Here is a 19,620-nt window from a genome sequence, read left to right on the forward strand (position 1 = left end):
GCGCCCGGCCGCCCGCACCCCCCCCAGCCAGCTCCTCTGCGGCCGCGCGCCCGCGTCGGGTCGCCGCGCCTCTGCGGATCCTGCTCTCCGCCACTACCAGTCTCTCTGCTCCGGCTATGCTCCCCTGCTCCGACACCTCCGTGTAGTGGAACTACACCTGGTACCCGTCCCCAGCGGACGGGGACGCGGAGGAGAGCGTGGACAAGATGCGGCGGCACGTGCTGGCCAGGCTTCGGGCCGCCAAGATCCCCACGGAGGCGCTGGACGTGGTCAAGCGGGGCGAGATGAGCGAGTTGGTGTCGTCGCCGCTGCGGTTCCGGTCCCCGCTGGCACTGGTCCGAGGCAGCATCTCCAGGCGCGGCGTGTGCGTGGCCGGCGACCACCCGATTGTTGGCGAACGTAGTAATTTCAAAAAATTTCCTACGCACACGCAAGATCATGGTGATGCATAGCAACGAGAGGGGAGAGTGTTGTCCACGTACCCTCGTAGACCGACAGCGGAAGCGTTATCACAACGCGGTTGATGTAGTCGTACGTCTTCACGATCCGACCGATCAAGTACCGAACGTACGGCACCTCCAAGTTCTACACACGTTCAGCTCGATGACGTCCCTCGAACTCCGATCCAGCCGAGTGTTGAGGGAGAGTTTCGTCAGCACGACGGCGTGGTGACGATGATGATGTTCCACCGACGCAGGGCTTCGCCTAAGCTCCGCGACGGTATTATCGAGGTGTAATATGGTGGAGGGGGGCACCGCACACGGCTAAAATATCGTATATCAAGTGTGTCCTTAGGTGCCCCCCTGCCCCCGTATATAAAGGAGCAAGGGGGAGGCCGGTTGCCCTAGGCGCGCCAAGGAGAGAGGGGGAGTCCTCCTCCTAGTAGGAGTAGGACTCCCCTTTCCTAGTCCTACTAGGAAGGAAGGGGGGAAGGAAAGAGAGGGAGAGGGAGAGGGAAAGGGGGCTGCGCCCCCCTCTCCTAGTCCAACTAGGACTCCCCTTGGGAGGGGGCGCGCCACCTCCTGGCTGCTGCCCTCTCTCTCCCCTCAAGGCCCACCAAGGCCCAATACTTCCCCGGGGGGTTCCGGTAACCCTCCGGCACTCCGGTTTAATCCGAAACTTCTCCGGAACACTTCCGGTGTCCGAATATAGTCGTCCAATATATCAATCTTTATGTCTCGACCATTTCGAGACTCATCGTCATGTCCGTGATCACATCCGGGACTCCGAACAACCTTCGGTACATCAAAACATATAAACTCATAATATAACTGTCATCGTAACTTTAAGCGTGCGGACCCTTTGGGTTCGAGAACTATGTAGACATGACCGAGACACCTCTCCGGTCAATAACCAATAGCGGGACCTGGATGCCCATATTGGCTCCCACATATTCTACGAAGATCTTTATCGGTCAGACCGCATAACAACATACGTTGTTCCCTTTGTCATCGGTATGTTACTTGTCCGAGATTCGATCGTCGGTATCTCGATACCTAGTTCAATCTCGTTACCGGCAAGTCTCTTTACTCGTTCCGTAATACATCATCCCGCAACTAACTCATTAGTCACAATGCTTGCAAGGCTTATAGTGATGTGCATTACCGAGTGGGCCCAGAGATACCTCTCCGACAATCGGAGTGACAAATCCTAATCTCGAAATACGCCAACCCAACAAGTACCTTTGGAGACACCTGTAGAGTACCTTTATAATCACCCAGTTACGTTGTGACGTTTGGTAGCACACAAAGTGTTCCTCCGGTAAACGGGAGTTGCATAATCTCATAGTCATAGGAACATGTATAAGTCATGAAGAAAGCAATAGCAACATACTAAACGATCGGGTGCTAAGCTAACGTAATGGGTCATGTCAATCACGTCATTCTCCTAATGAGGTGATCCCGTTAATCAAATGACAACTCATGTCTATGGCTAGGAAACATAACCATCTTTGATTAACGAGCTAGTCAAGTAGAGGCATACTAGTGACACTCTGTTTGTCTATGTATTCACACATGTATTATGTTTCCGGTTAATACAATTCTAGCATGAATAATAAACATTTATCATGATATAAGGAAACATATAATACTTTATTATTGCCTCTAGGGCATATTTCCTTCACCGATGACCCCGGAGCTCGCCGAGGCGGCATTGGAGAAGTACGCCGGGGAGCGGAGGTGGTGCGCCGTCCGGCTAATCACTGCCGCGTACGTCGTCGGCTTCGTGCAGCAGAGCAGCAACCCGACACCTCCTCCTGCCCTCCCGAGCTCGCGTGTCGGCGCCGCTGCTGCTGCTGCGGCGTAGCGGCCCGACCAGACTGCTGCTCGCCGAGGGAGCGCGCCGCGCGGAGTCGCGCGCTGCTGCGAGGGCAGGGAGGGGGAGGGGGAGGGGAGAGAGGAGAGGACGCGGCTGCGCGCGCCGCGGCGTCGAGGCGGGAGCTGGCACGGCGAAGTGGTGGTGGCGCGGGGAGGCGGGAGAGAGCGAGAGCGAGCGAACGGCGGCTTGATGAGGTGTCGCGATGCATGCGAGCAGGCAGGAGGCGTGGCGCAGCCTGGGCACGGCTTGGGAGTGGACATGGCTGGAGAGTTTTTCACCCCGAGGCCAAAATTTCCGCCAGCAGCCCCCTAAGCGGCAAAAAAATGCCTCCTGAGGGGCTCAATGGCTGGAGATGCTCTAAGCTCTTAAGCCGAAGCTACCAAGAGTTGAAGTGTTGTAGCAGTCATAGGGGCTAGCCTTTTTGGTTTGGTTTGGTTAATTACCGAAAATTGGGCTAGTCAATATCTGGCAATGTCAAAGGTTATCAAAAGTTGACAAGATTTTTTGGGGTCTTTACCAAAAGCCAAGTTTTAATTTAATTTTACATGGTATAAATCCCTTTGTATGCCCTTAGCCCCCGGAAGTGCTAATCTGAGCTCGGGCTTATATGGTCTCTGTATCATCAGCGTCCTTTTGCCTCTGGATCTGCGCATGCACATGTATAGCATCCAGTATATGGAGCTGTATTCTGTCCCATTTTCAGACTTTATGGCCCACCCTGTTTACCATTTATTAAGACGTTTCCCTTCACTCTCCATCCATCCCCGACGGAGCACTAACGATGGGCAAAGATGGAATACAATAGGCTAGCTTTGTATCCTGACGACGCTAGCAATACACATTCAGATTTCACAGGAATTTTTGTTCCAACACAAAAGCTCAACCTCATGTAAACGTACATGCTCATGTAGACATTTAGCTAGATTATGTACACATTCAGACCAAGGTTTTGGTTTCTCCTGATTTCAATTATGCTCCAGTATGCAATTCACCAACGGTGATCCATGTTGACACAATACGTCCAGATTTTTTTGCACAAAAAAAATGTCTGGAAAACCAAGAGGGATGCCTTGAACGAGTGTTTGAAGCTTCAAGCCAACTTCTCCACGCTCGCGCACAATGCACTATGTATGGTTTTTGCACCACTGGACTCTGCATTTGATCCCTACAACTCAAGACGGTGTTTCCCGTCAGTCACCCATGACCAGTAGTTATGAATCGCAACCTCCATGGCTCGGTTCTGGTCAGAGAAACAGAGAACAAAAGTTCTACAGGATTCTACAGGACGGCCTAGCCACGGCTCGGTGTTTCCTGTTCCACGGACCAGCATTCTACAGGACGACCTAGCCACGGGCCACGGCTCAGCTAGCGACGCACTGACGGAAGTGGCGATCAGCCCAGCGGACGGATAACGTCCGTCCCGATGCTGTCCCACTGTTCGAAACAGTGCATACGTATAGATGCGAACTGGTGATTAAAAATGCCGCCGTATTATGCATAAAAAATGGGAAGGACCAGATCCCGATGCCATACTCATTGGCTCACATACAGAGAGCATATGTGCTCGAGTGCACAAACTCCACGTCCCTTAGCCCCCCACTACTGTGGGCTGGGTACGAATCCGGCCACTTCAGCACACCAGATGGCGACCACCGACCACATCTCCTCGCCGCCGCAGCCGGCGTCGCCGGGCGTTGGCGCCGTCGCCCTCTCGTCCGCCGTCGGCGAGCTACTCCGCTTCGTCCTCTCCTCCCACGTCGCCGCCCCGGACCCGGCCCTCCCTCTGTCCCTCTCCTATTGCTCCCGCCTCCTCGAAGACGACCTGTGCGATAAGCTGGCCACGGAGCTTGCGGCGTGCGCCGAGGAAGGGCGGATCCCGAGACCCCCAGTGGTAGCGGGGGCGGTAGGAACTCCTGCCGAGGAGAATGATTCGCGTAGGAGGGAGGGGGAGTGGGAGGCGGTCCTGCGCGAGAAGGGCGGCGAGTTAAAGCGGGTAGCTTTCTCGGATTTGCTTTCTTCCTCTTTCCCTCTTTAATCGGCTTTGCTTGAATTCGGCTGAAAAAAATAGCACGCTATAGCGTTCTAAGCGCAATGTCTCACTAAATGAAATCAGGCTATAGTGCGATGTAGCTTTGGTATATCAGATTTAAGGGCTGCGCTATTTTGTCATAGCACGCTACTTTTTTTCCTTGAATTCTTGCTGAATAGGTGCGCGTTTGTTATCAGACGATGAGACTGGAGGAAAAGGAAAACATTTACAGGGCAATAATCATCTTCTAGCTAGGAAGTCAGAATCATGGCTGAAGCTGTTGTCAATCAATTTCGGGGTATAATTGTATTTGCGGCAGTGTTTAGACTTTTGGGACTTGTGATATAAAGTATGATCATAAAGGATGAGCATGAGCACTATAACGATACTTGTATATATCCAGGAGTGTCTCTTTGGGGGCAGCGTTCCTCGACAGAGTACTAAATTTAGTGAAAAGAAAGTATTGCAAAATTCCCTATTTGCTGCAATATGGATACCTTGCAGCGGAAACTACAATGGGCTCTACGGAACTACTACACCCGGGCCAATATTTGTTTTGGCATTTATTAAACAATGCATGTACAGATTGATATATTATGTGGTCAGGCGGATTCAAGAGAACCTATGCATTTTTCTTAGCTATGCAAAAACAAACTGGGTGTACAAAAGTTGCTTTGTTGAACCATCTTTCTTGTTTCTTGTGTTTTCTTGAAAGTTAGTAGTGTAATCACATGTACATGTGTAATTTTTTTACTGAGTTATTTGAAATGTTAAAACACATTAGCTAGTGTTACCCTTTAACGCAATTTGTTTGACTATAGCTTATTGTTATCTGTATTCACTAGATTTATGATGCAGTGGAGTTTGTGCTACATGTTCAAGAACCATACTTCACTCAACTCAGTGGTAATTCCAGAATCTTTTTCTTGATTCATTTAACATCTAATTGACATTCATATTCCCTTTCCTTGTACTCCCTCCGTCCGAAAAAGCTTGTCCCAAGCTTGTTCCTCAAATGGATGTATCTAGCACTAACTTGGTGCTAGATACATTCATTTGAGGGACAAGCTTTTTCGGACGGAGGGAGTAGTTATATGTATATCAATATATTACTTTTTTTTGATGTATTTGTTATTTTTCTCTGGTGTGCAATATACACCATCGAGGATCTGCATTTAATTCTTCAAATGAATAATTTCATTTGATCAGTTTTAACGGCTCAGTATAAAGCTGAAGGCACTAATTGATGTATTTCGAGGAAGTTTATAACCTGCATTTTTTTAACCTTTTTTGCCAACCACATTTTCTAACTTGAACCATGTACTTCTGTAGCTGGATCCAAGAACGTTGAAGGGAGGTTAGCAGCTGGTAATTACAACAGGTACGCAGAGCTGGTTTTAAATTTTTGAAGACTGAAACTATAAGTTGAGATATATGGTGGAACAATCACAGCCTTAATGTCTATCAACTAGGAACACCTATCAGAGTTACATTATGAAAAAATGGCAACAATTATAGTTCTGTTAGCGTATATTCGGGTTGCTCTATTTCAGGGTCTTCTGTATCTCATTCTCAGTTCACAGTTTGAGGATACAGCACAGTTGCAATAATTTATGGACTCAAGTAGCATATATTAAATTCTTAAATGTATCCATTCCAATATGCACTCTGAAATTCGCTAAAAGGATTATTCAGTAAGGTGTAGGCCTACTACTTGGAAGCCTTACATTGTTGTTTCAGTAAAAAGTTATCGCCCAAGCTTATCGACTCTGTGAACACTTCTGCTTGCTTTCTTATGGCTACACATTATTTTCATAGTCAACGTGCATGCTATTCATGTAATCATGTTTCTTTTGTCATTTTGTTGCAGGATTACACAAGGTTCTTTGTTGCTCTTCAATAAATGCCTCTTGCTTGAGGTTGAGGTAATTTTCTTTGCTATGTAACTAGCTTTTTTGGATATAATATTTATATATTTGTACTGTTATCTTCAAATTAGTAGTTTTCCTTCTTTAAGAAAAAAAACTTGTATTTGTTGAAGTATATATGGATTCCCCAACCTTCTCCATCAGTTCGGATTTTTGGTTCTACTGGTTGGTGCATAAAACTTATTTGATTGCTGAAGTTATTTGATCTTTATGGATTTTCTGTCAATTCACATAAAGCACCGAATAGAAAAATTCCACAATTGATTCTGTTTAAAATATGTGCTTATATTTTATGACTCATGATACATAACTGGGCAAATAATCCTTCTTGACCTGCACATATATACCTTTTATTCTAGAGTTGTAGTAAATCCATTGCTTATTTATTTTCAGGCAGTTAGAAAGTACAGTTCATTCTCTGAGATGCTGCAAACAGAGACGATCTCAAATGTCCTTCCTGGTATTTCATCAATTGAAGAAGGTACTTTGTTTCTTACGATCGTATCATTGCAGTGTTGCTTGTGCTATGTTCCATAACTGGATTAATTTTCATGAAGTCTGCACCTTTGGTCACCCATGAGTTAATCCTTCAAGAACCTAATTCTTTACTTATTATGGTGCATAACTATTTTGACAGTTGTCATGCCCTGGCTTTCTTACAATGCTTGTTCATAAATTAATGACCGGTACATAACAGAATATATATAGGTCCTTGACTGGAGTTTGAGCATAAACGCGAACCAGTTCTCAAGTTCAAAATTTGCAATATAGTCCGTAATAGGAACATGTGTAGGCCGTTGTTGACAGTAATATCACTGTAAATGTAACTTCTATATAGAGCTGTACTACCTTGGTACATATTTCTTATAAAGCTTGCTGGACCCTTGACAGCTTGCTGTGAATCCATGATGCGCTGATTGTTCTTGGTTTGGCAGGCGCTTTAGATAACAATTTAATTCAGCTCGAAGGGTGCATGCTAGGCATGCCACCTCTTTAATCTTCAGACTTTATTGTACCACAAAAAACACAACTGAGCTCTTGTGATATTGTCGATGGGTACACATTTCTGAAGCATCTCAAGTCCATACCCATGTTGATATCACATAATGTTCTTTGTCACTAGTATTATTATCTTTTTGATATAAAAGGTTCTATATGCAGCTGTAAAGGACCCCTGGACAATCGATTAAATTATCTGCATATACAGGTGTCAAAGTTTATAGAAAATTCTACACGGAGGAAAAGGAGAACTCTTATGGAGTCTTGGCAATATCTGTCTCAAAGCCGCAAATTCAACCTTACATAACCATGACCGAGCTTCTTGCTGTGAGTGACACACTTTAACATTTCATTCCGCATTTCTTCTGTTTGTAATGTTACCATATCATTTATAATCATATTTATAGTGACATCTTTTATGGGGCATACAAGGCTGATATATCTAAATTCATTATGTATGTACTCCCTCCGTTCCATAATGTAAGACGTATTTTGACACTACACTAGTGTCAAAAAATGTCTTACCTTATGGGACGGAGGGGGTATTTTGTAAATACACATTGAATAACACTAAGTGTCACTATTTATGCACTCAAAACAGCCAGCTCGCTTACCCCTTTGGCCTTTGCATGTCAATTGCAAGCTTTGTAGCTTGGAGTTTTACTGAACGTTATTTAAATCTTAATGGGTCATCTTTTAACCAGTAATATTTGTATTGATTCATGTTCTGGTTATCATAATTCATAAATACTCCCTCCGTCAACATGTAAAAGGCCACATCAAAATTTGAGCTCAACTTTGACTAGAAAATATTATACATGGCATAAAAATTATGACATTGGATTTGTATTCAAAGGGTTTCCAATGGTATAATAATATCTGTTGTATATGACTCATATTTAATAAGTCAAATTCGTGGAGTTAAGCTCAGATTTCGAGGGGGCCTTTTATATGTGGGATGAGGGAGTAACGTTTTTAGATCCGTTAGTTGCTTTAAGTTGAATAATCATATATGGGCACTTGTAGCTGGTTCTGTGCTTCGTGAACTTACCTCTTGTTATTTTCTAGGGATTGGGTTACGATGGATTAGGTAGACTCCTTGGTCTGGCAAACACATCAGGAACAGTTCCAGATGGACTGCCTCCTCCAAAATCCATGTTGATTTCATCTTGTATGAAACTACACAAACCAACTGTAAGTTCAGCTTTAGCAACTACCTCTCAGTTCTATTGAATGCTGTCCCATCCAAACATTTTGCTGTTTTTGAATATTACCAAGCTTCCACCTTGTGAAATTTCTCTTGTAACTAAGATTGATGGTGTTGCATTGTACTGGAGGTGAAAAGTTGTTCTTTAACTGATGCTGCAAGGGCATTGGCCAAACATGTTCACAGGAGTAGGGATGGGTGGTGGGGCTGCCTCCATGGAAGTGGTAAAGATGTGTTCCTGCTTAACAATCATCAAGTAGAAGACTCACATTATGGTATATTTAGTTAAAACTATTTATCTACAGATCCAAAGAAGAATCAAATTTCGTCCGAAGTCATTGACCGTTTGTTACGTGAAGGCTGTTGGATAAATATTCATCTGACACAGCCCAATAGGCCTGTTTTTGAAATTCGTGTGCATGAAGGTTATGGTGCCCGATGGTCTCATGATGGTTTGAAGGTACATCTATTAGTTTCTTGTTCTTTTGTTGATTGTGGTGGGCTCTAATGTAAAAAGTGATAGACCTCAACCCGCATGATAGTTCTTCTATTATTGTTTTTATCACTCGAGCAACATTGGCAATCCTTGTTTTTCTAAAGAAATTACTCATTGTTTGCCTTCCCTGTCTTGTGTACAAATCAGATATAAGAAAACTAGCCCGAGGGAAAGCTTTCCCAAATGGCTCTTTGAGATTGGACTCGAGAAGGGCAAGGCACCTGTGACAGGGTTACAAAATATTAGTGCCTGGACCCTGCAGGGCGAGCCCGGATAAGAAAATCAAAATGGTAACAAATTTAACTTGAATTTGGAAACCATGTAGTAGTTTGGACGAAGGCACATGACACATTTGATTTTTATAATGAATTTATAGTGTAGAGTAGGCATTGTGATGTTACATACAATTTTGGATCCCAAGATGAGAAATGACGTACTCGATAGAAGACCATGAGATGTAAAAGATTTCTAGATCTTATTATGTGTGCTCCAGCTTTGCCATGTTTCTAGTTAATCAGTTATTTGACTATTCCTTGGCATATGATTTGCAGTTCATTGGATTCTTGGAGCCTTACACACCAGATGGCTTTCTCAACGGTTGGAAACACTAGAGCGCGATCTGAGTGATGCACACTAGTTCAAATGTTCTGTAGAATGGCAGACTGAAGTCTGAAGTTATGTTGTATGTCTTGTTCAAGGTCGAAGGAAATGTCTGTCGTAAGGCCTGAAGGTGGAAGTTACAAGTACTTCCAATACTTTTTTCCAAAATCTGGTTATAGGGGTTGTCGTTGTCTTGAATAGGCAATGTCTTTGTTGCGTTGCACAACATATGCAACTGCGCCGTGGCGAACATTGTAATCCTGGTGCACATCATCCCTGAAAGCATCAAACAGATTTCTATGTTGTAACTTGTAAGGTGTTCATAAGCGGCCTGAGGCCTGAACTTTCTTATATTACGGTTAATAGCAGCTGCATTTTGTTGAAGAATCAAGGTCCGTTTATACATCAACCACTTATTCTGCCGGCACAACAATCGGAACATGAAAGCACCCAGATAGTAGCACATTAAAAAGATTTACACAGGAAACACAACAGATAAAATAGTCATCCATCTTGCATGATTTATTCTTTTTGGAAATGCGAAGCTGGAATGCTGACTTGTATCCGAGTTCTAAAATACTTCAACTCACTGACTAGGTGACATTACAAGGAGTGCTTGAGTTCTAAAATACTTCAACTCACTGACTAGGTGACATTACAAGGAGTGCTTGCTTCCCGTTGGTCATTTCGCACATAAAGATGAAAAAGGGTAACAAGGTTCATAATCTCTATAGATAGATGTGTATGACTATTTCAGAACCTCAATGAGATTCCAACTGTAGGCGTAATGAGCAACTTCATCGTCAAGCCGACTTTTTGCCACCGAAGAGGAGATTCCAACTGTAGGCGTTTCCTTTCTTTGCAGCGGCATCCACTCGCTTTGCACCAACCTGGGTAAAAAGTAAAAACAAATTACCATCAGATTATATTGACAATGCAAGGTCTAGTAGTTGACAGAATAAAATAGCTGTTAAAAAATTGTTTCAATTTTTTTTACTGCGGTCCTCAAAATTGCACAATAGGACTACGTTTTTTACTTCTCAGATTTCAGTCCCCTAGACGCATCAGCTTCACCAACAAGTTCTAACCACGCCACTGAACCTACTTATTTATTTCTCAACTCTTGAACTACCATGAATGCAAAGCAAAGCACAACCCAGTCAGTATATTCAACAAATAAACCTTGACAAACTAAGGAAATTTAGAATGACAAAATTGTTTAGAGAAAAAGTCAGAAAACATAGAAGAAACTGCAAGAGACGAGGAACAAATCGCAAAAACCTAAAATATTATTACAAAATTTAACAAAGAGAAGCACGGGGAATTTAATTTATAAAATACGAAATATTCTTGAAATTTTACTAAAGAATTAGAGAATTTTAAGAAATGGCAATAACAGCAGAAACTTGGAAGGAAAAAAATTAATAGTATTCTGAACAAATAAGATAATATAGCAAAACTCAAATGATTTATACACATTTGTAAGAAAACCAAAATGTTTTTTAAGTGCGTGGAAACACTCTATTTAGCCTTATTGTTGCAGTCATTGTACGCCTCTATTTGTAAATTTATTTTCTTCAAATTCCCAGTTTCCAAAAAAAAAACATTTGTGGCAATTTTCCCTTTTATCTCAGAGTATTTCTAAAGTTGCCACTTGCCAGAATCTTAAATTCCTTCAAAACCACTGCACATCATAAAAAACCCTTGCTGCATCTCATGGATGAAAAAGAAGCTTCCTATTCTCAAAGAAAAATTCCTCAAAAAAAGGGCTTCCAGAGCTTAGGGTCAGACATCCTTAGATTTACCAGTTTGAAGGCTGAGGGTGAAATCTAAGGCCCCACTTCGAACAAAGAAAAAATGAACTCAAATGATACATAACAAAGGAACGGCTCCCAAAAATCTTTCGTACACATTTTGGAGGAAATCAACTTGTTCAAAACACGGAAAATTTCCACTTCGAAATCAAAGGAAACATACCCTCATGTTTCCTTTCAAGTGATTCTTCCACCCACAAGTTTCCATGTTATACCTATCCTATATTCCAACTGGCTTCTCTTCTCTATTCACGTGTTTTCAATCTGTACAGGATGTGTGAGACTCTGAGCCATGCCGCTCTAATTCATGAATTTTCCACGTTTTTGCATTTTTTCTATCATTGTTCCAAATGGGCTGACTGTAGTTGCGGTATGAAAAAAAATCTTTTCTATTTTTAAGTTATATAAGTGTGACATCATGAAAGTGCTTTAAAGCTAAATACACTGATCAAGTTTGTCCACACGATTTCTACCTGTGACAAGTTTGTTCTGACTGGAGGATGCAAAGACAGTTCACCAGTAGATAAGGAAAAGAAAAACATCAAACTAGAAAAAATTACCTTGTCCATAAGCCAGCATCCAATTGTTGGCATGTATTGCACTACGTACATAACAGCCAGCACAGGCTGCAAAGGAGGTCACTAAAATTCAGATGCAATATGTAACATAAATGTAGAATGAAAAATACACTATGCAGAGTGCCAGACATAAAACAGAAACTTCATGTCATAGATACTTGAACCAATAGTGTAACATAGTGATACAAGCTACAAACCCGTAGGTTACTACAACATAGTGATTGTACTTAACACATTATTATATCATAGAAGCTTTTATATTAGTACATGCACTAGCTAACTGATGTTTTTGCTCAGAAAAAACGTGGGCACAAAGTTTCAAGGATCCATTAGGGAAAGCTTATATTGTGTAAATGAGTCAGATATGGTGGTAAGTTTCTAGCATAATATATAATATGTGAGCATGTCCAAGCAGTAATGTTCAGAATGAAATATACCTGATATGATATCCATGCTTCTTTTAGTCCATGAGTTGCGGCAATTATTGTCAGTTCAGCACATCTTTCCACTGAAACACGTTTCTGCATAGGTTAACAAGAATGAGTAAATATAAGAAACAACGATTAGAGACTGAGAACCAACTTTCAACAGTTAAGCAAGTACAAGATGTTAGGACATGAGCAGAATGTGATAAATGTATGTACAACAAAAAACCATTCAAGCAAGTCTAGACACAAACAACATGCATTTTAGAACACTGCTGGATTATGATAACCTCGTTCGATTCAGCAGTTGCAATTATTGGGCTTGTTCTAACACATGTGGGATGAATGTCTGGATAAAAGAATTTATCTAACTTTAATACTATGAAACACAAAAGATGGTAGCTAATAGAATTTTACATAGCTTCATTATCACATAAGATTTGGAGATAAGCACTGCAAACTATGCTTAGCTGAGGTGAGGTCTTTGTGTGACTTTGTCTAGCAAACTACTTCTGTTTGTTTGAAAAAATAAAGAGAAGTCTAATAAACAAAGCATAACCTCGGATGAATGCCTTTGTGATGAAGAAGTTGCACCAGAAGATACTGGTGTTTCAATAGGTCCAGGACAGACAACAGTGACCTTAATGCCTTTCGTACATAACTGCAGCATGGAAGATATATAGCTTGAGCAACATAGTCGCGAAAAAACAAACAAAACATACAGGAAAACAACTAAATATCTACAGAGAACCATCTAACCACGAAATTCCATTTGAACAGAAAATACAGTCAATGCTCTTGATAACAGAAGAAAGATTGTCTATGAATACTTGTCGATAACAGAAGTGGATAATTCATATGCATATAAATTTAGCATACCCAGAATGTATTATGTTGCAAGCTTAATGAGCTAAAGGTATGATAATTAATACCTCAGAGCGCAGAGAAGCAAAGTAGCCATTGAGAGCATGTTTGGAAGCAGAGTAAAGAGCCTGGCCAGGTGTGGGCACCTTTCCAGCTGCACTACTCATCTGTGAATAGCGAGTTAGCTACAATAATAACCTAATAGAAATCATGTTGACAATAAGTTCCATTACAGACATACCACAACAAAATGACCCATCCCTCTATCCAACATGAAAGGTGCAAGAAGGCGAGTCAAAGTAATTGTTCCAAAGACATTGACATGAAAAGTAGCCTGTGTAACAAGAAATAATTAGCAGGAAGTTACGTTGTCAATAACGATATAAAGAACAAAGTAAAAGATGGTTCACATACCTTAAGACCTTCCTCAGTTTCTTCCAGGGCCCCCCTTTTCTGCAATTTTATTGATTTATTTAGCAAGCAAAAACTTGTGGTGGTTGTGTAGCTAGACTAAAAGGGATATAGGCTGATAGAAAGTGTATGATAATATTTACTGGACGCTCAAAGGCCGCATTGTGCATCATATAGTCAATGCCTGCACTGGAAAAGAGTGATTCCGCTGAATGTACAACTTCTTTCAGAGATTCTTCATCAGATGATAAATCCATGGGTAACACTTCAACTTTGCTATCTGGATGCTTGCCTTTGAAGAATAAAGAGAACAGAAAAAACATGAAATTAAAACTTGGTCCAGAACTCAGATTTCCACTACCCTACTAGAAGACAACATGAGTTTTTCAAACTTACTGATGATGTTACGTTTCACTCTCTCAAGCTCCTCCTTGTTACGTGCAGATAGTATGAGCTTTGCTCCTAAACTCGCAAACTGCATCGAAAGAACCTCCCCTGGCATTACAAGAAATCATTCTGGTTATCATGGAACAATATGCTAAATTTAGCAAACATATCATGAAATTTAGCAAAAGGATGACATGTAAATAACATATATCCAATTATCAAAACTGAAAGTGGTCCATGAATAGGTTCTACGTGAACTAACCATTTAAAACTACACTGCAAGAAACATAAGGCAGACACTAAACCTACAAATACCTTTCACTAATGAACAACGTGTAACACCTCCATCTGTCTTAAAAAATCATACAATCAGCTTTGAGAAGTGCAATTTTGCTTACATTAAGCGGCTTAGCAGGTCATCACAAAATCTATAATTCCCTTTCCGTATTACCGGTCGCTGATTAGCATATTTACAATATCAGTTATGATGCAGACACCCCCTCTATGACCAATTGACCATTGACCAATGTCATTACAGATCTACAGATATGCACACCAAAGTTCTCAGAGCAAGATAGTTGTATTACAAGGTTTTCCAAATATAAGGTTCCCATCGAAACAAGCATGAGCATGGCCGATAAAACTGGAAACAAGGCCAGGTCAGGGATATAAAAAGCAATCTTCTAACCACTGTCCAATGGTGAAAATCACTATCCACTAATAAACTAGCACAGAAAGTAAGTTCTCTCGATTCTTCCTCTGTCTATAACTAGAGAATATGCAATCTATACAGCATTAATACTAAAAAAGCATATGTACCATAGCATGATCTCATCATCGGGCGCAATTGTTTATTTTGTGACCGTCACCCTAACCGAAGCAATACACCTAAAGTTTAGCAATAGGGTTAAAACAAAGATCAAGTTCAACAACTCCACAGTCATAAATCACAACCACAACAAAAGGGTTGGCACCGAAGAAATCATATGACACCCAGTTTACTATGACCAAATTCCCTCTTCTTCTTTTTCTTGCGATGAAATTCACCCAATTCAAGAGATGGAGAAGTAAACTCACCAATCCCACGGCTCGCCCCCGTAATCCATACAACCTGAAGGGCACCAAAGAAAGGAAAACGCAAGCATACGGAATTCAGATAACGAATCCAATGAGATGATAGGAAAGGGAGCAGCAAACAACACCACCTTGCCGTCCACTTTGTCCCGCCGCGGCCGGCCGCACGACAAGAGGGTGAAATCCCCTGCGCCCAGCCAAGAACGAGAGCGATTAGCCCGCGGCCAGCAGAGAAGAATAGAGGGGGGAACGAAGCACGATGGGGGATACTTGAGTGGAATAGGCCTAGGTTCGATCGGTGGGCGGAAGGGGGGAGGGAATGGAGACGCGACGCTGCTTACCATCGGCGGTGGCGAACTTGAAGACGAGGAAGGCGGCGGCGGCGGCGCCGGCGAGGAGCGCGAAGAGGAGGAGCATTCTCGGCTGTCGAGCGGTGCGTGGTCCGTGGTGGCGGCGCGTTCTCTCGCTGTTTTGATGTGATGTGAGCGCGAGGGACTGTGACCGTGTGAGTCGCTGGGCGGAGAATTTCAGGTTGTGCTTTGTTTGGCTTGCCTGCAGTGGCGTGGGTCTGTTGCGGAAGTGGTTATGGGTCGGCTGCAGCCGCAAAGATACAGCGTGGGCCTGACAATGGTTGGCATATCAATAAAGAGTTAAAAGCGTTGGGAGTCCTACAGCTTGCTCACAATATGATGGTTTGGTCAATAAAAAGTTAAAAGCACTGGGAGTCCTACAACTTACTCACAAAGTGATGGTTTGGTCCTAGAACTTGCAAATTGACCATATCCAGTCCCAGAACTTGCATCAAATGTGCAAATTTGGTCCTGACCAATCACAGAGCGGCAAGTGGACGCGAGCCGGTCAGCGGGCGGCATTTTGCAAAGAGGCCCCTGCCTTTCGTTTGAATCAACCTGCACTACAACAACGGGTGAGCACCTGAATTTTCAGAAATGGACTTGCTGTGGCGAATCTGATCTGCTTTTTAGAAATGGACTTGCTGTGGCCTTATCTGCTTTTTAGAAATGCACTTGTTGTGGTGAACCCGATCTGCTTCTTTGATACGATTTTCTTGGGGATACATCCAGTCATGGTACCGTGAGGTCGTTATATGGATCCCTGACCGGTGCCTGACTTGATCTGTGACCGAAAGTTCATGGTATCTTTGATGCATAATGTGTGTGGTGTGCCCAATGCTAGATCAGCAACATGCTGAATATTTCATTGTTAGTGCAAGTGGGCACAAGTCTCTTATAGATATGCCTGCCTAGCTCAGTTTTTGTGCTGCAATTTATACAAGTATAAATGTACAATTCTGATTAGTTTCGTCACATATTTTTGTTTGGAGAAAATATTTCCTGATCCAATGACCTCAGGGGATTTTATAAGTTAATTATGCAAAGTACAATAGGCAGATCTGTTTTTTCTTTTCTCTGAACCTTACATTTAGTTAGAAACTTTGATTAGTTTTGTCATACTGGATGAAATCTAGTATGGTTCTTCTTGCAATGGGGTCATCAACTTGATCTAGTTCTATGGGACTTTAGTCATGATTAGATCACACATGTTCCAACCTATTTTTGGCCAAAAAGTTCCATTCAGTTTCTTGACTGAGAGTTATGTTCTAATTACCATGTTCTTTTGGACATTTGATGCAGTGATGTTGATGCCACAATGCTTGCATGCCTTGCATTTTCCTGCCCAAACATGCAATCTTTGGAGATAAGCATGGCTGATAGTGCAGTCAACCGGATGACTGGGTACGTTGAACCTCATCCCTAAATCACAAATCCTGTGATATTCTACCTTTTCATGCATTTTGTCCTTTGAAATATATGCTTTCTAATGTTGTCTTTGACGTAAATTATACACACATTCACTAATGTGCACTAGCAAACTGTTCAGTATTATTGGTTGAAGGTGCTTACTGATCAGAATGTTGTTTCATGCTGCCATACGCTGCCTTGCCACGTTGTGCATTGCCTCCATTTACATGATCTGAAAAATAACTTATACAGGACAATTTATGGATAGATTAGATGATTATAAGATTGGGCGATCTTTTAACGAAAGGCAGGGGCCTCTTTGCAAAATGTCGTGCGCTGACCGGCTCGGGACCCAGGCGTCCACTTGTCGCTCTGTGATTGGTCAAGACCAAATTTGCACATTTGATGCAAGTTCTGGGACTGGATAGGGTCAATTTGCAAGTTCTAGGACTAAAACATCACATTGTGAGCAACTTGTAGGACTCCCAGTGCTTTTAACTCGCCAATTAATAGCCCTAAGGTGAGGGAAATCCTTCCTTTCGCCCGACTGATTTTCTACCAGAAATCAACCGCCTCAAGGGATCGCCACGTGTCCCCGTGTGGGCGCAGGAATTGCTCAACCTCCTCTGCCTTATCTCATGCAGCGAAGCCCCTCCACTCGTTCTTCTTCCACCCACACGCGTTGACTACATCCTTTTGGACCTCGCCGGCATGTCTTCACACGCTCCTCCGTCACTACTCCCTCGCTCAAGCTGACTTGCGCTGCATGAACTACAATGAGAGCACCGCTGCTACAAACCACGCTGTAGTGCTTTGAGTGGAGGAAAAACATTTTTACGAGCGCCTCGACACCACTGCGAGCTGACGTTCGGCGGTGCTCGCGGGGGGGTGATGGCAGGTGGTGAGATGTCGCGGCGGACGCTGCTGCGAACGAATGGGACTGCAACCAGGGGCTCGCCGGTGCTACCATGGAGCATCCTCCGGTCGCCCTTTGCTGTGACGGAGCATCGTCGGAACGCCAGAGCTTCACGGTGCTGCGATGGACATTGTCGGGGGCCGCCGGAACATCGTCGTTGCAGGGATGGAGTTTTGCGGAGCATCACCGGAGCATCGTCGAGGCCGCCGGAACACCATCATTGCTGCAATGAAGCATCTCCGAGCAGTCGGCGCATCGCCGCTGCTACAACAAAGCATCACCGGTGTTGTTTTGGGGCATTGCCGGGCTGCCGGAGCATCACCGGTGCTGCATCGAGGCATCAACGGTGTTGTGTTGGAGCATTTGCTGGGTCGTCGGAGCATCGTCGGTGCTGCAACGAAGCAGCACCGGTGTTGTGTTCGAGCATTGCCGGGCCATCGGAGCATCGCCGGTGCTGCAACGAAGCAGCACCGTTGTTGTGTTGGAGCATTGCCGGGCCACCAGAGCATCGCCGATTCTGCAACGAAGCATCACCGGTGTTGTGTTGGAGCATTGCTGGGCTGCCGGAGCATCACCAGTGCTGCATCGAAGCATCAGCGGTGTTGTGTTGGAGCATTGCCGGGCCGTCGGAGCATCGTCGGTGCTGCAACGAAGAAGCATCGGTGTTGTGTTCGAGCATTGCCGGACCGTCGGAGCATCGCCGGTGCTGCAACGAAGCCGCACCGTTGTTGTGTTGGTGCATTGCAGGGCCGCCGGAGCATCGCCGGTTCTGCAACAAAAGCATCACCGGTGTTGTGTTGGAGCATTGCCGGGCTGCCGGAGCATCACCGGTGCTACATCGAAGCATCAGCGGTGTTGTGTTGGAGCATTGCCGGGCCGTCGGAGCATCGTCGGTGCTGCAACGAAGTAGCACCGGTGTTGTGTTGGAGAATTGCCGGGCTGCAGGAGCATCACCGGTGCTGCATCGAAGCATCAGCGGTGTTGTGCTGGAGCATTGCCGGGCCGTCGGAGCATCGTCGGTGCTGCAACGAAGCAGCATCGGTGTTGTGTTTGAGCATTGCCGGACCGTCGGAGCATCGCCGGTGCTGCAACGAAGCCGCACCGTTGTTGTGTTGGTGCATTGCAGGGCCGCCGGAGCATCGCCGGTTCTGCAACAAAAGCATCACCGGTGTTGTGTTGGAGCATTGCCGGGCTGCCGGAGCATCACCGGTGCTGCATCGAAGCATCAGCGGTGTTGTGTTGGAGCATTGCCGGGCCGTCGGAGCATCGTCGGTGCTGCAATGAAGCAGCACCGGTGTTGTGTTCGAGCATTGCCGGGCCATCGGAGCATCGCCGGTGCTGCAACGAAGCAGCACCGTTGTTGTGTTGGAGCATTGCCGGGCCACCAGAGCATCGCCGATTCTGCAACGAAGCATCACCGGTGTTGTGTTGGAGCATTGCCGGGCTGCCGGAGCATCACCGGTGCTGCATCGAAGCATCAACGGTGTTGTGTTGGAGCATTGCCGGGCTGTCGGAGCATCGTCGGTGCTGCAACGAAGCAGCATCGGTGTTGTGTTCGAGCATTGCCGGACCGTCGGAGCATCGCCGGTGCTGCAACGAAGCCGCACCGTTGTTGTGTTGGTGCATTGCAGGGCCGCCGGAGCATCGCCGGTTCTGCAACAAAAGCATCACCGGTGTTGTGTTGGTGCATTGCAGGGCCGCCGGAGCATTGCCGGTTCTGCAACGAAGCATCACCGGTGTTGTGTTGGAGCATTGCCGGGCCGACGGAGCATCGCTGGTGCTGCAACGAAGCATCACCTGTGTTATGTTGGAG

The 19,620-nt window shown here is 44.4% G+C and overlaps 2 protein-coding genes across 8 annotated transcripts; one reads left to right on the forward strand and one right to left on the reverse strand.

Moving 5' to 3' along the window:
* Positions 1–3,876: 3,876 nt before the first annotated feature.
* On the forward strand, positions 3,877–9,931 carry LOC123096173 (uncharacterized). Of its 5 annotated transcripts, none has more exons than XR_006446490.1 (11): positions 3,877–4,312; positions 5,194–5,254; positions 5,681–5,729; positions 6,219–6,273; positions 6,670–6,757; positions 7,484–7,602; positions 8,344–8,469; positions 8,621–8,706; positions 8,788–8,942; positions 9,126–9,268; positions 9,530–9,931. XR_006446490.1 is itself a non-coding variant. In XM_044517809.1 (10 exons), exons 1-10 carry the CDS (start codon positions 3,962–3,964, stop codon positions 9,587–9,589), a joined length of 1,158 nt encoding a protein of 385 aa, XP_044373744.1. In that variant the 5' UTR covers positions 3,879–3,961; the 3' UTR covers positions 9,590–9,931. The 5 variants fall into 5 exon arrangements, 1 of the variants encoding a protein (XP_044373744.1); XR_006446488.1 differs by having other exon boundaries at positions 3,878–4,312; positions 8,613–8,706; XR_006446491.1 differs by having other exon boundaries at positions 3,878–4,312; positions 8,669–8,706.
* Positions 9,932–10,072: 141 nt separating this feature from the next.
* Positions 10,073–15,719, reverse strand: LOC123096174 (dehydrogenase/reductase SDR family member 7). 3 transcript variants are annotated; one of them, XM_044517811.1, is made up of 12 exons: positions 15,473–15,719; positions 15,263–15,318; positions 15,135–15,168; positions 14,067–14,165; positions 13,814–13,962; positions 13,674–13,712; positions 13,501–13,593; positions 13,328–13,426; positions 12,955–13,056; positions 12,408–12,491; positions 11,953–12,018; positions 10,073–10,468 (listed from the first exon to the last, which is right to left on the reverse strand). In XM_044517811.1, the coding sequence occupies exons 1-12, from the start codon at positions 15,546–15,548 to the stop codon at positions 10,382–10,384; spliced, it is 984 nt and encodes a 327-aa protein (XP_044373746.1). In that variant the 5' UTR covers positions 15,549–15,719; the 3' UTR covers positions 10,073–10,381. The 3 variants fall into 3 exon arrangements, with proteins under 3 accessions (XP_044373746.1, XP_044373745.1, XP_044373747.1); XM_044517810.1 differs by having other exon boundaries at positions 15,135–15,318; XM_044517812.1 differs by lacking the exons at positions 15,135–15,168; positions 15,263–15,318; positions 15,473–15,719 and adding an exon at positions 14,877–14,944.
* Between the last annotated feature and the right edge of the window lie 3,901 nt (positions 15,720–19,620).

The sequence above is a fragment of the Triticum aestivum genome, chromosome 4D (assembly GCF_018294505.1).
Source record: "Triticum aestivum cultivar Chinese Spring chromosome 4D, IWGSC CS RefSeq v2.1, whole genome shotgun sequence".
In the NCBI taxonomy this organism is placed as follows: domain Eukaryota; kingdom Viridiplantae; phylum Streptophyta; class Magnoliopsida; order Poales; family Poaceae; genus Triticum; species Triticum aestivum.

Bases quoted from the DNA above. Each gene is read 5' to 3' on its own strand.
- LOC123096173 (XM_044517809.1), top strand. From the start codon at position 3,962: ATGGCGACCACCGACCACATCTCCTCGCCGCCGCAGCCGGCGTCGCCG. The intron at 5,730-6,218 runs GTACGCAGAGCT...ATTTTGTTGCAG, and splicing joins GCAGCTGGTAATTACAACAG to GATTACACAAGGTTCTTTGT. The intron at 7,603-8,343 runs GTGAGTGACACA...GTTATTTTCTAG, and splicing joins CCATGACCGAGCTTCTTGCT to GGATTGGGTTACGATGGATT.
- LOC123096174 (XM_044517810.1), bottom strand. The intron at 13,963-14,066 runs GTAAGTTTGAAA...TATTCTTCAAAG, and splicing joins AGTGAAACGTAACATCATCA to GCAAGCATCCAGATAGCAAA. The intron at 13,594-13,673 runs GTATGTGAACCA...CTTGTTACACAG, and splicing joins AAACTGAGGAAGGTCTTAAG to GCTACTTTTCATGTCAATGT.